We start from the raw sequence: 17682 nt of genomic DNA on the forward strand, positions 1-17682 counted from the left end.
CCCCCCTTTGCAAGCAAGCACTCTTTTGTTCAGTAAAACAGTGTCTGCAGGTCTCGTCTTCTGCATAAAGGGAATCGGAGCAAAGACATCATGAACAGCATCAAAATTCTACTCACAGAAATGAAAACTCTTGAACACCCACTATTCAAAGCACCGCAGATGCCAAGATAAAAACCATATGATGATGAGCTGTCCTAACAGGAGAACATGGCATGAAAAGTTGTCTTCAGACCAAGAACTCAACTCACATAAAGATACAGAAAACATAAAAGATGTTTAATCCTGTCCCCGTCGTTTTATGCAAGAAAAATTCTGAAATTAATGCAAACTGAGCCCAAAAATGTGAAATTATGCGATTCTGTTAATTTTAACAAAGATTGATAAAGGAAAATAATTTAGAAATTATGCGAAAAAATAATAAAATTTTGCTAAATTATTTATGCGGGGGTGCATAAAATCACAGGGACAGTTCAACTACTTCAACTACCAATATGTCAGTGTGGAGAAGTGGACCAAACTGGTGGAACGCATCCTTCTGCAGTGCAGGACACACAGAGCCCTGAGACAGGACACACGCACGCACACACACACACACACACACACACACACACACTCACGCAAACACACACACTCATACACACACACAAACACAAACGCGCGCACACTCCCACACACATATATACACACACACACAAACACACATGCGTGCACACACCTTTCACGCACACACTCGCACCCATATCCTCCAGCAGTGCAGGACACAAGAGCCCTGAGACAGGAAATGTGACTAACCCCACTGACACTACAGGATAAGCCATCCTAAGCTGTATGGGCTGACAGACAAACTGAGCAGGACAGCTCGATATTTGTGAGGCGTGCTGACAAAATGAGTTGCTTAGAGTTTTTGCAATCCACAAATGGAGATATTGGCCAAGAATCAACACTACAGTCCATTTTGAAGATTTTCTCTATTGATGGCTTTTCTAAGTGTATAACATGCCAATTATTATTCCATACATAAATTAATTGTAAAAACGTCACCTATATAAGTGGGACGTATTCCGTAAGGCTCGTATCCGAGAAATAAATCATTTTGTCTGCTCGCTTCACATGTGATAGATACGAGACTTCAAGTGTGATGCTATAGAGAAGAAGAAGAAGAAAGAAATTTTATGCAGAGATTGGATTTGAGGAGCCAGTTTAGTTACAATATAAAACATTAACATTTGCTCCAGTTTCATGTTTTTTGACTTGGCGAAGGTGAGTAGGGTAAATGTTAGCTCCACCTTCTCTACCTTGTAGTTTTCTGCAGAATGACACTTCATCATACTTAATGTGTATATATATATATTTTTGCTTTTAATCTTATTCCAGGTGGAGATTTTAAAAGACAAAATATGGCGAAAGGTTCAAACATGGACGTCGAGGACAGCTCTGATTGTGAACGTGGCAAAGTTGGTAAAAAGCGACACAATACTCGTAGTCTGGATAACCCTATGGTGACTACGGACAGTTCAACAACAGGCAATGACTCCAACAAGTGCCACGAGGAACTGCAAACTAACACTGAGGAAGAAAGACGAAGAAAAGCAGCTTTGGCTGCCAAAAAGCATCATGCTTGTGCCAAGATAAAAAGGGCCAAATTAATACAGGTTTGTTCTCTCCTTGAATATATCCTGGACGTCTAGTCTCAAGAAAAGTCCCTCTTTGTTTAAACAATTTATGTTGGATTGACATTAAGATCATGGAATCGACAGTGAAAACAAACATTAAGTTTGCTAGTTTGTCGTGTCTCAAATATTCAGACGTGCACTAATGTCATCACACTCATTCAATAATTGCTTAAGTCATTTTCGGGGCAGACTGAGCTATGGCCTCATTTAGATATTTTGATTAGTTCCCCAGATTTCTGTCAAAACTTGTTTTAAACTTTGAATTTTAATAAATACAACGAAAATTTTTAAAAACAAAACTATGTGTGTCATGTCTGTTGTCTAAGTGCAACTGTTTTTGTTCTTTTTCTTAAAACGCAAAAAAATGACTTGGGCAATTATTGAATGAGCGTGACGATGTGCTTTCTATGTGATTTGTGATCTTATACATCCCTTGACAAGTTGGGGGGGGGGGGGGGAGAGGGGAAGGGGGGTTTGGTTGGTTCCTTTGACAAGTTTTTACATAAGTTTTGTTCCATCGATGAATTTTTCTTTTTTCTGCTGGAAGGTAAATTTGATGTTCTGTAAAATGGGGGGTGGGGGTGGGGGAGTAGTCGTGTTGTGGATTATTCTTGCTGGTCTTACACTAGTTTACCCACACACGTACAGTCAAACGTGCTCTAATGGCCACCTGCTCAAAAAATTAATTTACCCACACTCGTACAGTCGAACGTGCTGTAATGGCCACATGTCCAACAGACAACCACTTCCTCTTCCTTCCTTGTGTTTATTTTATATCCTGTCTACACTCCCCAAGGTGTCCGCCTGTCAAAGACAACCACTTCCTCTTCCTTCCTTGTGTTTATTTTATATCCTGTCTACACTCCCCAAGGTGTCCGCCTGTCAAAGACAACCACTTCCTCTTCCTTCCTTGTGTTTATTTTATATCCTGTCTACACTCCCCAAGGTGTCCGCCTGTCAAAGACAACCACTTCCTCTTCCTTCCTTGTGTTTATTTTATATCCTGTCGACACTCCCCAAGGTGTCCGCCTGTCAAAGACAACCACTTCTCCCTTTGACAATGGCTGGCTGTCTTGGACAACAATTTAGACTGTGTTTAATGTTTTTCTTGTCGTTGTCCCCCCCCTGCAGAAAAACGAGGACTTGTCGAATGAGCAGCTCCAACTACTGAGGGACATCGACCGACTGATGGAGAAACAGGAAAGGCTTCAGGATTTATTAGATCACCACAACTGCAGCGATGATCAAGATACTGCACATCAACTTGACATGCGTGAGCCGAGCTGGAAAGAAAAAGACAATCTTCCAACGACTGTGCGACCTGAAACTGTCTCCTTACACAGTCCAGAACAGGCTTCACAGAGCAGAGTCACATGTGACATCGGCCTCGAAACAAAGTCAGTCGAGTCAGATTTGGTGGCTGAGGACGAGTCGGAACAGACTTTGTCATCCCAGGTCAAAAACACGGACAAGACAGACAGCGAGGATCTGCAAAAGTCTACAGTCATCTCCCCTTGTAGGTCGAGAGAATCTTCACAAAATGGAACAGTTCAACAGAATGAAACAGTTCCGCAGAATGAAACAATTCACCAGATTGAGAAAGTTCAACAGAATGAAATAGTTCAACAGAATGACTTCCAGAGACAAGTTCAAATGTTGAGAAGCAAACCAATTTGGACCCATCCAGTGGACTTACCTGGTAAAAAAGACGTTGAACTGATGGAGGCTTTGTGCCACAACTCTAAGTGGATGTCTGGAACAGTCGTAACTTTTGACAAGGTGGGCAAGTCGGTTGACGATGCAGCTCAAGCGTCAAAACAGTCAGGTGGTAGATCTAAGTCGGAGTCGGCCTGTGCATCCGCTCAGTTGGCCCTGGTTCCAGAAGTTCTCAGGAGTGGCCGCCAAGAAATCTTGCGGGCAAACGGTCAGACCCGACATAATTCAGCATCGTCTTCCCGGAGACCAAAGCTGGCTCAGGTCCAAGTGGTCCGGCGTGTCAGTCACGAGGAACTGTCTGCGTCTAGTGCCGGTCAAGGTCACAAGTTAGATCCGCTGTCGAGTCCAGTAGTGATGATTTCTGAGGTTGACAACGGGAAAGTGTTTGAAACTGTCGTGACAAGACCTCAGACCTGCACAGATTTAGTGAGCGGCCAGGGAAAGAAGAGTGAGAAATTGTTGGCAAGTCTGAGAGAGACACGTTTCCAGTCAGTGGAGAGACCAGCTGTTGGTGTGCAGAAGTTGAACACACCTCCAGCCCATCACATAGCCACACATGTGCTGAGGGGTCTTCCTCTGAGCTCCCAGTCGGGTGAGGTCAGGGTGGAGAAGTTGCCCACGACTGTAACGGAAGGAATGACGCCACTTGATCAGCAGGTGAAGGAACAGACGCCAAGGGGCAGCTCGGAGAGACAGAAGCATGTTCTTGTGGAGGAGCGCGGGGAGAGACAGAAGTGTGTTGTTGTGGAAGAGCGCGGGGAGAGACAGAAGTGTGTTGTTGTGGAGGAGCGCGGGGAGAGACAGAAGTGTGTTGTGGTGGAGGAGCGCGGGGAGAGACAGAAGTGTGTTGTGGTGGAGGAGCGCGGGGAGAGACAGAAGTGTGTTGTGGTGGAGGAGCGCGGGGAGAGACAGAAGTGTGTTGTGGTGGAGGAGCGCGGGGAGAGACAGAAGTGTGTTGTGGTGGAGGAGCGCGGCATCAAAGCTGAGAAAGGGGAACCTGTGTTGTCCGCGGAGGAGAGAGCTGTGTCGGACGTGTTTACCCAACGCCGTGCTGGTGGGGTGGGTTCCTGCACTGGTGGGGTTTCTGTGAGCGCTGATGGGGTGTGTGTCCGGCCTGTGCTGGTACAGGAGTTCCTCAAGGTCGACCCCGCCGTGGTGGAAGGCCGTGCGGAGAGGTCATCGGCTTTACCTCCGCAAAGCTTGATCGGGATCGTTGCAAAGGGACCTTGGAAAACATCCTCAGACTTCGGACTCAAAGCGTTTTCGGATTCCGCAAGACGTAAGGTCACTCCAGTGACAGTGAACGGTGATAAGCCAAAACTGGAAAGTGTAACCGACCGACATATTGGTGGAGACAGAGAGAAGTCTCCTCAGACGCTGATATTGCGTCCTGTTGACTGTGTGAAAGTTGAAGCTGTGCACCATGTGCATGTTGACCAGTCTCATCTGCCTGTCTTCTGTAATTCTCCAGATGGCGATGCCGCAGCAACAACCCAAGACCTCTCGCTACCTTTGACGAAGACCTCACCAAAACCTTCCTCTGGTTCTACGGACATGAATATTCCTGTATTTATACAAGACTGTGTGGACACTATGGACTGCAAACAGAGTGTGGTCAGTGTAGGAAGTGTTTCAAAAGCTACGACGTCGTGCATGTTTACACCGCCTGCCCCAGTGCTCTCTCAGCAGGTTGGCAGCGGCTACCGCTTCCTGTTGGAAATAAATGAAGACGGCATCAAGAAAACGTACCCCTTTCCTTTTGCGAATGCCCCAAAGTTTGTGACTTCTTCGACGTTTTCCGAATCCAGCAACACTAAGGCTGTGTCTATTTGTTCTGTGAAAACAGCAGCAGTAGCAGCGGTCACATCTCTGCCCGATGTGTCGGAAACACCGTTGGAAAAAAAGTTTTCTGTACAATCAAGTACGGCCAGAATGCCAGACGAAGCTCTCTCGATAAAACAGAAAAATCTGTTGCCATCTACGGATATCTTCGGTGAATTCAGCAGCCCGGAGCCCCTAACAAGCCAAGAAAAAATTAGTTCGTTTTCAAAATTCGGGAACTATGAGAAAAATCCTTTCAGGACATTTGTACCAAAAAGGAGCCCGTGGACAGCCGCGTCTCTCCGAACAGCGCAGTGTGAAGGAAAAGTGGAGAGGACTGGTCAAGATGAGTCGGCGGACTGGGAACATGGGAAGGTGTCAGGCAGCACACTAACAACTGCTCCTCTGCCCACCAATCTAAAGGAGCATCGGAAGGCCAATGTGAGTGTTTTGAGCTTTGATACCACCGCGAAGAAGAGGAGAGTATCGGCCGAAGCCACACATTCTGTCGTTCCGTCACAGCCCACAGCGGGAAAACGGACAAAACTGGTGTGTGAGAGCGAGAGACTGAATAGTGCGGCTGCAAAGCTAAGAGCTGGTAAAAAGACCAAGTCTCGTATTTATAAACCAAGATTTCACCATCTTGAAAGAGCTGTCAGTATAATAAGTGAATCTTTAGTACGGTAATTATTGATAATAATAACCTATAATTTAGAATAATATATTAATATAATCATATTGTTATCTACTGGTACCTTTATTTTGTCTCGATTCCTTCTATCTGTTCTACCTCTTGTATTGAAATTACTCACATATTCTCATATTGTCAAGTCTTGTATGTATTCAGTTTATATTGGAACATATCCAGAAATAAGTACTGATAGATAAATTACATTTTATTGATCCTTGTGGGGAATATGGGTTACATTGGCAAACATACGTACGCGTAAACACATACATTCAAGGACACAATTTATATGTATAAAGATGACCAAGTACATTATATTACACCAATGCAGACAATTTTACCAACATACCAGTACCATTGTATTGTGACGTGCTGTCTTTTTTAGCGGGTTTAAGGACACGTCCCACTGACCACCCATATAAACCTTATGTCACCGACACTTGCTTAATGCTATTTTTGAATCTGAACTCACTGACCCTTCAGCCACTGGTGCCCCCATGTAATAAGAAACACCCAAGAAACTATCACTTCTTACGGTGACCATTTTCACAAATTTGTCCAGTGGGCTTATTTCAAAGCATTTTAAATCATCTTAATTAAGCAGTTGAAGTTTATAATTTATATAGGAAGTTTGATTGAACTGTACTAGCTATAGCAGCAACTCCGTTTGTCGGGTTTGTTAACCCTATCCCTACGCCCTGGGGTCATTTTGTACCCCGGGGGTTCTATTCTTCACATTTTAGAATATACTTCTAGTACGAAGGTCTCTTTGAAACTTTCAGTATTTCTCAAAAAATCATTTTGACAGACTGCTATGCAAAGCGTACGGATAGGATTAACGAGTAAATTTCCTCTTTTGAAAGTGGTGGCACAGAATTCCCCACATCTTAGTAAAACACAACGTACGGATAGGGTTAAAGGACAACTGACTGTGTACACATTTAAATGAAAGCATTTTTACCCACATGTTACTATCTGGCATCATCATCTATGCAACATGATTTCACTCGTATAAATTGTGTGGGCAACAGGCAGAAGACTGAGGTCTTTAAGGGTGATAATAAATCATTGTATAAATATCATTTCTATAAATAATGCCCATTCCCATACAATACAGCTCTAGGCACTTTATCATACATAAAGTTTTTGTTCCATTCATTTAATCACAAAATAAGTGTGTGAATATGCATACACATTCTCTTAGATTAACTCTAACACATAAGCCATAAGCAGACATTTATAATAATTTTTATATTATCACAACACAATATATATATATATGAAGATATGCACATCTCATTATTATGACTACAAGAGTACACACGACATGTGCTATGATGAATGAGAAGGACTAACCAGGAACTTTTACGTAGGGACCAGGTGTATTATAAAGTATATTTTATATCCGTCATTATGGTGACTGGGTTACTACTTATAATAAATACTCACATACTTACATACGACTCAATTGGTCGCTTTTACGCACAAGGAGGCTATCCCGAAAAATGCTGTTTTGAGAAAATCGAAGATAAAGTTTTTGCCCCTTTTGTTCAGTTTCTTTAAAAGACAAGGAGAGTTTTTTTTTCTTTAACCAATCAAATATACACACCAAGGAAACCAAACTTCTCCTATAGGTAGGGCAATGCCCACTTTTGGTGTAGGTCAAGATTTCTGGAAACCCCCGAAATCCGGGGTTAGCCCGCTTGTCCTTAAAAGCGGCCAATTCATAGTAAACCATCAGCCTGAGTGAGTGTTTTGGCAGCTCAGAGACTCAAATAGTAATAGTAAGTGTCCGGTGGTTAGGGTGGGATAGCACTTCTACTTCTGACATATCGCGACCTCAGTGCTTTCTTTTCCTATCTCCATTTTTTAAAAACTTTTAACAGTGAAAATGTATAGATTGTGAAGTGCATAGAGCTTGCTGTTGAGCGGGGATCTGCGCTATACAAATGCAATTTATTATTATTATTATTAAATGTGACTTCTTCATAAGCTCACTCTTTGTTATGAACTGTTTTCACTGTTATTAAGAATGGGGATAGGACAAGAAAGTACTGAGGTCACGATTTAGTCAGATTGTAAGAGACTAGATTACATGTTCAACCAGCTCATATCGCAAGAAACCATAAAGTATTGTCCTGTGATCAATTTCCAGTAGACTCCTGCACAGCGTCTACCCTCTTTTATTCCGTATTTTTCCAATGTTCATTTCTTCATGTACTTCTTCAATGTGTTTTACTTTGAAAGAAAAATTGTATTTTTTGTTCTTTATTCAGTTTTCTCTGACAAGTGTCTGCTATTGTGATCAGCCCCCCCCCCCCCCCCTCGGCAGTACTACTGACTGAAGTGTCTTTAGGCCATTCCCAAAGGAGGGATATTAACATGTTCTTATGCTCAGTAGAATTGTAAATGGGCTGATTTATCAAATGTCATGCTCACACTGTGCCGAAACAACATAAGGGGAGCGGCTTCTTTTTCGACATTGAGAATTTGAATTTCGACAACATTTTTCTCGAGCATATATATGCAAACAATATCACAGATTTAGAAACTGCAAGCGAAACTTTTTCAAAATTTTGAGCATAGCTCTGTACACCTGAACAGCTGCTGAAGTCATATAATAATATTGTATTTTTTAAACGAAAAACTAGAGCGGCGTACATGTATGTTCTTTGCACTTTTCACCTTCTGGCGTCTGTGGTGTATTGGTTAAACACTTGGCCATTGCACGCAGAAGGCTTGAGTTCGATTCCCATATGGCGAAGCTTTGTTCTGAAGTACCTCCTTCTGTTTGCTGGGGCCTGTGCTTGGCCCGGCCCTGACACTCACTGACACTGACAGACATAGTCAAAGTCAAAGAGGTCTGCCTCCTACGGAACAATCTAAATTATGTCGATGGTGCCATAAAAATTCTGCAGCTACTATTACTTTTGAGTATTGAATCATTACTGTACATGTGTTACTTTTGACTTTGGAATCATTACTTTTCATATATTACTTTTGACTTTGGAATCATTACTTTTCATATAATACTTTTGACTTTGGAATCATTACTTTCCATGTATTTCTTTTGACTTTTGAATCATTACTTTTCGTATACTACTCCTGATGCTTGCAACATTATTTTCCATAATATTACTTTTGACTTTTGAAACGTTACTTTTCATAAATGCTCTACCTTGTCTTGTTGGGTAATGTATGGAAGTAAACTTCCTTTACAATTTAGAAATGCAGTGCAGAATCTCTCTTTCTTTCTTACAGTCTGTTGTAGTCGAAGAAGCCTTATAGTAACTTATAATACTTATTTGTTGTTTACGATGCAATGTCACTTTGTGACTTTAGAATGAGACAGAAGTAGAACTGTAAGAAATATCATGATGCGTGTTGCTTCTTTTTATCCCGTTCTATTGATGTCATTATGTGATGCTACTGATTCTCCTGATCACGTGCCAAAAAAGTGTCCATTTTTTGTTCCTATGATTATCATGTACAAGATTGTCAAGTTTATTCTATGGGTAAAAACCCAAGTGACCCATGTACAAACCAAAATTGTTGTGGGAAAGCAGTTGCAGTCTGTACACACATAACGAAACATGCAAATACTGATACATATATACACACAGCAAACAGATTTTTAGATCCCAAATTTTTTCTTGTACCGGTACATACGTGATGTTTTTTCTTTGTATTTTGATTTCATTTAAAACATGTACTATAACGTAAAGATTTCTGTGTCCGGCTGATTTTCCTCTGTGCATGCTAGACAGAAGACTGTTGTGTACAGCAGAGGTCTCAAACTCTGTCGGGACTGTTGGGGGTAGAGGCAGAGTGAGTCAGGGACACAGCCAATTAAATATGATGATCAAGTATTCGGGCAAAGAAGAAAAAAAGGTTTCAAGCAAAAAAATATAAAAAATAAATATAAATATAATAACTGGTCTAAACTGCTCAATCTTACTGAAAGCTGGCCAGAACATGAATGGTTTTACGATGGCCCATATATATATATATATGTGAGGCATCGTGGTGAAATCAGGCACTCATCAAAATAATGAAATCAAAGAAACAGGCATTTTCCCTCCAGTTTTTCAATTTTTGTCGAATTTTTGTTTTTTGGCTCAGCACGTTATATGTCCATACAAAAATACACTTCCATGTGAATTTTACTGAAAAACATTGATTAAAAGCAAAGATATGTAAATTTTCCGTTGTCAAGGACTTTCAAGCTATAGAAGTTACCATACTTTGGCAACCATTTTCTCGCTAATTTTACCTGAGAAAGCATGCTACTCGCGCCTTTTTTCAATCGCAAATATCTCGACTTCTATTCAAGATAGATGGGTATTTTTTCACCGAAAGAAGACAAATAAACAAGCTTTAAGATTATTATTGTACCAACCACTCCATATGCCCCAAAATTGACAAACGGCTGATTCCCGTTGTTTTATGCAAGAAAAATTGTGAAATTATGCAAACTGAGCCCAAAAATGTGAAATTATGCGATTCTGTTAATTTTATCAAAGAATGATTTAAGGAAAATAATCAGAAATTATGCAAAAATGGTCCAATTTTGCTAAATTATCTGTGTTTGGTTGTGGGAGTTTGAGATAGCTGCTGTTGTGTGAGTTTGTTGAGACAGCTGCTGTTGTGTGAGTTTGCTAAGAAAGCTGCTGTTGTGTGAGTTTGTTAAGACAGCTGTTGTTGTGTGAGTTTTTTGAGACAGCTGCTGTTTTGTGAGTTTGTTAAGACAGCTGCTGTTGTGTAAGTTTGTTGAGACAGCTGCTGTTGTGTGCGTTTAAAACAGCTGCTGTTGTGTAAGTTTGTTGAGACAGCTGCTGTTGTGTGAGTTTTTTGAGACAGCTGCTGTTGTGTGAGTTTGAGACAGCTGCTGTTTTGTACAGCTGCTGTTTTGTAAAGCTACTGTTGTGTGAGTTTGTTGAGACAGCTGCTGTTGTGTGAGTTTGTTGAGACAGCTGCTGTTGTGTGAGTTTGTTGAGACAGCTGCTGTTGTGTGAGTTTGTTGAGACAGCTGCTGTTTTGTACAGTTTGAGACAGCTGCTGTTGTGTGAGTCTAGCAGTGATCTATGTCTAGAGAGGACTGGACTGTGTCTTGTGTCAGATTTATGCTCAGAACCTGTTGTCACCCTAGTCTATCATGTATGGTGGAGTCTTGGTTTTTTTTAGTAAGTGCTTTACGGCACTTGCAACACAATAAGGTCATATAAGTGCCGAAGATTAGAGGTGTTACAAGAGAGTATCAAACATAAAAAAGAAGGAAGGGAGATAAAGACGATAGATGTTTAATAGGATAGAAGAAGAATGTTTGGTGGAGTATACTCAAACTGAACATGGTTGATCTGACAACAGTCGTCAACTGAAAGATAGAATCTCAAATATTTTACTTTTCTATTTGGTCACTTTTAAGGACAAGCGGGCTAACCCAGATTTCGGGGGTTTCCAGAATTCTTGACTTACACCAAAAGTGGGCTTTGTTCTACCTGTAGGAGAAGTTTGGTTTCATTTGGTGTGTATATTTGTTTTGTTATAGAGAAAACTCTCCTTGTCTTTTAAAGAAACTGAATAAGAATCCAAAAACTTTACCTTCGATTTTCTCAAAACAGCATTTTTCAGGATAGCCCCGTTGTGCTTAAAAGCGACCATTTGAACAGTCTCTCTTACCTAAATTGAAAATACAGCTAGACCGAAGAAAAAACGTCAGTCTCGCAGATTTCAGTTTAAGTGGACTCCAGTGTGTTAAAATTACAACATAATTGATCTTCTTTGATCATAAGATTTTTGTATTCATAGGGAGAGTCTTAACGAGGTTTTTTTTTAATGGAATTTTTTTAATGACTATTTGTGCATTGTGGTATTTTATTTTCCTGATTTAATCAAATGTTCTGATATATTATGAGAAATCTTTCACTTCAGTGTTGTGGAATCAGTGCACCAAGTATTGATACAGCCAGGCCACATTGCACATTTTGATTTACATGCTATTTGATGTTGGCCAAGATTTTGAAGGATTTGATCAAATTGTGCCCGAATGATTTATTTAAATGGCAACTTTTGCCCCTTCATGGTGAAAAATCCTGGGAGGATAAATTAAACTCAGTAGAATCTTCTTAAACTGAACAAGGATAATCCGAAAGCAGCGATAATCCGAAAGAAAAGGAAATCCTCATTTTTTTCTCCCTTTTATATGACCAACCTCTCTAGACCAAAAATCTGACGAAACCGAAGAAAATCGGGCAGCTCTGCAGGTTTCAGCTTCAGGGGACTCGTCTGCCTATCAACAAATGGTCTCTGTGCACTCAGGATTGCCAACCTTCCTGAATTTTTCAGGAAATTCCAGAATTGCCATCGTCGTTCCCGAACCTTTGCCGAAACGCCAGCGCAAATAATGTATTATTTTTTCTAAGAAAAACCAAAACTCGAAGGCATGGCGAAGGGGTATGTGTAGTAACTGTACTGTTACCTCCTCATCTCTCTGTCTCCGTTACTCCACTGGTTTGTTTGAGCTGTTTTTGTGGTGTGGGTGTTTTTTTAGCCTATCACAGGAGTGTGTGTCCGTGGCGCTCAGGGGCATTCAAAAATCCAGAATTCAGTATCTCAAAAGTTGGCAAGCCTGTACACTGGACGTACATGTATGTAAATGAGGGTTATGGGAATAACCTGTCACTCAGGATAGCTTTCTGTGTCTTTTAAATTTATATTGTTTAGTGTATTCCGGTATATGTACATATAAAATACGTAATAATATATATATTAATATATATATATGTCTTCATGTGAAGCGTGCTGACAAAATGAGTCTCTTCTCGGATTCGAGCGGTATAAAAATAGATACATCACGCTTATACTAGATGAAGTTTGTACAATTTATAAGTATGAAAGAATAAAAGGCATGTTACTGAAAGTATGATGTCATCAATAGAAAATCTACAAATTTGACCCCAGTGTCGATTTTTGGCCAATATCTTCGCTTACGGATCGTGAGAAGTAACTCATTTTTGTCAACACACCTCATGTACATGTATTCGTATAATGAAAGTTCCCTCGCTCAGTCCGAACACTCCATGCGTCCTGACTCCTACTCTACGGGCAGTACCGCTATTTCTTCTGGCTCGGATATATATATATATGTATATATATATGTGTATATATATATATATATACATATATATATATATATATAAATATATCATCATCATCCAGTGCCAGATCTGCGACAGACATCGGCGATCATGGTTCTCCATTCATTCCTTTGCTCGGATGCTCTCAAAAAAGCTACGTTTCCCTGATCTTTCTCTGTTACCCATTTGTTTAGGTTCCCTAATTAAAAGTATGTTGTTCTGGGCCTACCCCTGCCTCGTTTGCCCTCAATATTGCCAGTGAGAGCTAGATGTTCAAGACCCTTATGCCTATTCAGGTGTCCCAAAAACTGCATTTGACGTTTCTTGATTGTTTTTAACATTGAGCGTCCCACGAGAGCTATAGATAGATAGATAGATAGATAGATATACGCTGAAACACGTACAACGTTATCACTGTAGGATTCTAAATGGCTAACTCAGTGACTGTAAACTGTAAATCTTACAGGAGACGGAGAGTTCATTATGTATTGGCAGGGCAACCATTTTCTATGTGTAACACAGGTACTGCTGTGTTGAAACTGTTTGATTTCACCTGTGGACAATTGAATGTATGTTGTTGTTGTTAGCGATCCAGTAGCATCTGAGCGTTAACTCTTCTGCATGATGCCATTCGGTAATTGAATGTATCATTCTCATACTTTTGAATAAAAATTTAGTTGTGAAATACATGAAATACATGTAATCCGTCCTCACCAATTATGTACCGGTGGTGGTTCATCTTAGTTAGTGACTAGTGTATTTAGCGCCTATAAATGGCTGCTTGCACTGTATGCTTCTCAGGAAGTTGAGGTTGTTTCAGAATGCTCTCAGGTCTGCTTGGATAATAGTATAGATTGTGAAGCGCATAGAGCTTACTGTTGAGCAGGGATTTGCGGTATACAAATGCTATCTATTATTATTAATCTTACTGCACCTTGTGGATGTTTGTTGGTCCAGCCTAGTACTACCTTGTTCTAGTACACCATTAGTGGGTCTCACGTTATAGGAACACATTCATGCAGGTTTTGACACCCCCCCCCCCCCCCCCCCTGGGCAATGCTACTGACTGAAGTTGTCTTTAGGCCATTCTCAAAGGGGTGATATTAACATGTTCTTATGCACAGTAGAATTGTAAATGGGCTGATTGATCAATGTCATGCTCATACTGTGCCGAAACAACTTCGAGGGGACTGCTGCTTTTTCTTTCCTCATCCTTACTATCGTCATTTTTCCTCTATTTCTTTTGTATGTTTGTCACACTATTGTGACCCTCTATTTCCGGGGTGCATTGATAGTCGAAGCAGATTTTGTGCTGTTGAGGCTATAGAGAGGTGAGCAGAGTAAGTCTGATTCCCTATAAAGACTTCTCTTTTGACATCCACCCCTTGGCGCTCATATGACCTCATGCAGTTGAGAGCGCAGTAAAATCTCTACTAAAACCAAACTAAAGAGTCACTGTTGATGTTTGGCATGACATAACCTTGCTTTAGAAAGAAATATTGTCACGCCCATCAGTTACTATACCCACTCTGAGAACACGACATGTCAGTATTGTCATGTAAGATAATGTGGTTCTGTTATGACAATTTTCACAATAGGAGCCCTGACGTCAAGGGTTGGCAGCAGCGTCTGTGGTCGAGCGGTTAGTTGCTTCACCGTCACACACAGGAGACACGAGTTCAAGTCCCGAGTGGGGAGGGGAGAATTTTTATCGATTATCTCGGTCTTTCTGCTGGGATGTTGTATCTCTCTCAGCACAGGTTGGCCCTGACGACAGACAGAGTCGCTAACTGATTTAAACTGTCGATGGGGGATCCAGTAGTTCAATGTTCACAGCTTTTTTAAAACTCATTTCTTAGCTTCCACTAGCTACTTCTAAGGGAAAAAATAATCACATCTGATCATAAGAAAGGCGAGTGTATATAATATACAGTCGGTACTTGATTCAGTGGCTGGAGACCTTGACCAGAACTGATGAACTTCAACTGTCTGTACCGTCAACTGTCAGCTTTCTCTGATCTCAGCAAACCAGATGAGCTTTCATTACATGCATTTATGTGAAAGTATGACATGTACTTCTTTGTCAACCTATGCAGATCACCCCGTCTTTGTTCTTGTACATTATATAAAATGTTTCTCACATGATTTAGTTTCAACATTTTTTTTCTTCCAATACTCTTGAGAATAAACACCCCAGCATGGTACATGTATCAGTTTCGCTCTTCTGATGATTTTTTTGTCTCACACGCTTAAAGTCCCTAAGTTGGCGGATGCTCTGGTGTGGTTTGCTTCTTCTTTCCTACCAAACGTCTACCATCCTGATTTCTCTTCCTCCTTTTTTGTGTTTGTTACTCTCTCGTAACACCTCTAATTTTCGGCACTTGTATGACCTTATCGTGTTGTGAGTGCCGTAACTAAAATTCTTACGAAAAAAAAGAAGCCCAGAAAGAAACATTTTACAAGAGAGAGGAAAAAAATGTTTCATTCTTTTAAGAACTGTTTTTCAACATAAATGTCTTGCTTTTTTTCCCTGCCAACATTTGGACATATGTGAGGTGTGCTGACTAAATGAGTTACTTCCCGGATTCAATCAAGCCTTACAGAAATAGATACTTCACACTTATTGTAGGTGGAGTTTTTACAATTTATAAGTAGGAAATATCAAGAGGCATGTTATACATAAGGAATAGGGCATCTATAGAAAATCTAATTTGATCTTAGAGTGTTGATTTTTGGCCACCATCTCCCTTTGTGGATTGCGAGAAGTCACTCATTTTGCCAGCACGCTTCACATATAGAATTTGAATTTCGACAAATGACCTGTAAATATTTTGTGGGCTCGTGCAACAGCTACCCACAGATTAAGAAGCGGCAATGAAACAATTTGTCCAAATGTAGGACGTGGGCTATCTGAGTCTGAGCAGCTGGCTGGGGGGACGAGGATGTGTGTTATGAGAGAAGGAGACCAATGGCTGTCTCTTGTCATTAAATCAGCCGTGCATATACTTTACTTTACTTTTCCGATCCAGCGGCCATTTGGGTTCTAGCCCTTCGGTCTGACAGTGCATATACAGGCTGTGTTCCCATATTATATGTCATGACGTGGTGGAATCAGGCGCTCGTCAATTGCTGGAACTGTGGAGTTACTGGTATCATCTGAAAGCTTATTCATTTGTCTTGCTTTCAATGTAAAAAAACGCACCCATCTATATTGAATAGAAGTCGAAACATTTGTCATTGACGGAGGTGGGGGTAGCATGGTTTCAGGGGTAAAATCATCGAGAAAATGGCCGCCAAAGTTTGGTAACTTCTATAAGAGTTCGATTGTCCTTTAAAACTGAAAATTTACATTTTTGTGTGCCATTAATCGACGTTTTTCAGTAAAAATGTACATGGAAATGTGTTTTTATATAGAATCTAATATATAATATGGACCTAAACGGTGTTGAGCGGAAAAAATTTTTTAAAATAAAAATTGCCGAACTGGAGAAAAATACCAGTTTCTTTGATGTCATTATTTTGACAAACGCCTGATTTCATCTCGATGCCTCACATATAGGCTACCTTTTCTATCATGCGATATATCGTTGGCAAGCTGTACATATAGATCTAGATTCTAAGCCCAGAAAGCAACATTTTTAGGGACTGAAAAAAAAACTATAATTCTTTTTCACCTTTGCCCCTTTTTCAGCTTAGAATTTGAATTTTAACAACATACGAGGGGCTGAGATGCAAAGCCTGCTTCATCCATTTCAGCACTTTTGAGAAAATCAGCTTTTTTAAATTTTTTATTAATGCTGCTGTACGCACAAACATGCGTAAAAAGATTTTTTTGGAGGGTGGCTTTTTTTAAGTATGTGTTAATAATAATAATAATAATAATAAATAGCATTTGTATAGCGCATATCCCCGCTCAACAGCAGGCTCTATGCGACCCCAGCAGACAATAGACCACTCCGAAACATTCTCAGCTTCCCGGGAAGCATACAGTGCAAGCAGCTGATTAAGCGCTCAAACACTAACAAACTGACAAGATCTTTCGCTGTCTATAGCCGGGTACCCATTCCCACCTGGGTGAAGTGAGGAAAATTCGTGTAAAGTGCCTTTCCCAAGGACACAACGTCGGGCCCGTGACGGGATTCGAACCCACGACCTTACGGTTGCGAGTCCGAGAGCCTAACCACTAGGCCAGCGACGTGAGGTTTTGGCCGAAAACACTTTGCGCATCTGATAGATGTAATAAACAATCTCCACTTTTGTCAAAATGTCACATAGCGGGTTTTGCATCTCACCCCCTCATATTTCTTGAGCATATGCAGCCAATACCACAGATTTAGAAAATGCAATAAAGAATTGGTCCATATTTTGTGCGTGGGCTGTCTGTTCGAGAGGTGGATGATCTACGTATACGTGTATAAAATGTTGAAAGAATAGAACTAGAACCTGCAGTGGTTGTCTCCTGACCCCTCAATGACTAATACATGTAGATCTAGTGTGCTGTCTGTCCATTCCTCTTTCCTATCACGCTGTATATCGTCTGTCTACGACTCTAACCCTGTATCCCCCAAATGTGGTCGCACACTTCTCTTGTCTGAAATCCTGACATTCACAACTGCTCATACTCATACAACTGGTCATACGAGAATCT

The 17682-nt window shown here is 40.7% G+C and overlaps 1 protein-coding gene across 1 annotated transcript in view; it reads left to right on the forward strand.

Annotated features, from left to right (window-relative positions):
- The window catches only part of LOC101850335, a 7485-nt gene extending 1304 nt beyond the window's left edge, over positions 1-6181 (forward strand). The window contains exons 2-3 of the mRNA XM_005098659.3: positions 1375-1652; positions 2805-6181. Coding sequence (XP_005098716.1) covers positions 1398-1652; positions 2805-5897 — 3348 coding nt within the window. The 5' untranslated portion in view covers positions 1375-1397 and the 3' untranslated portion in view covers positions 5898-6181. The remainder of the gene's footprint in view (positions 1-1374; positions 1653-2804) is intronic.
- The last annotated feature ends 11501 nt before the right edge of the window (positions 6182-17682 follow it).

This window comes from Aplysia californica, unplaced genomic scaffold, assembly GCF_000002075.1.
Source record: "Aplysia californica isolate F4 #8 unplaced genomic scaffold, AplCal3.0 scaffold00189, whole genome shotgun sequence".
Taxonomy (NCBI): Eukaryota; Metazoa; Mollusca; class Gastropoda; order Aplysiida; family Aplysiidae; genus Aplysia; species Aplysia californica.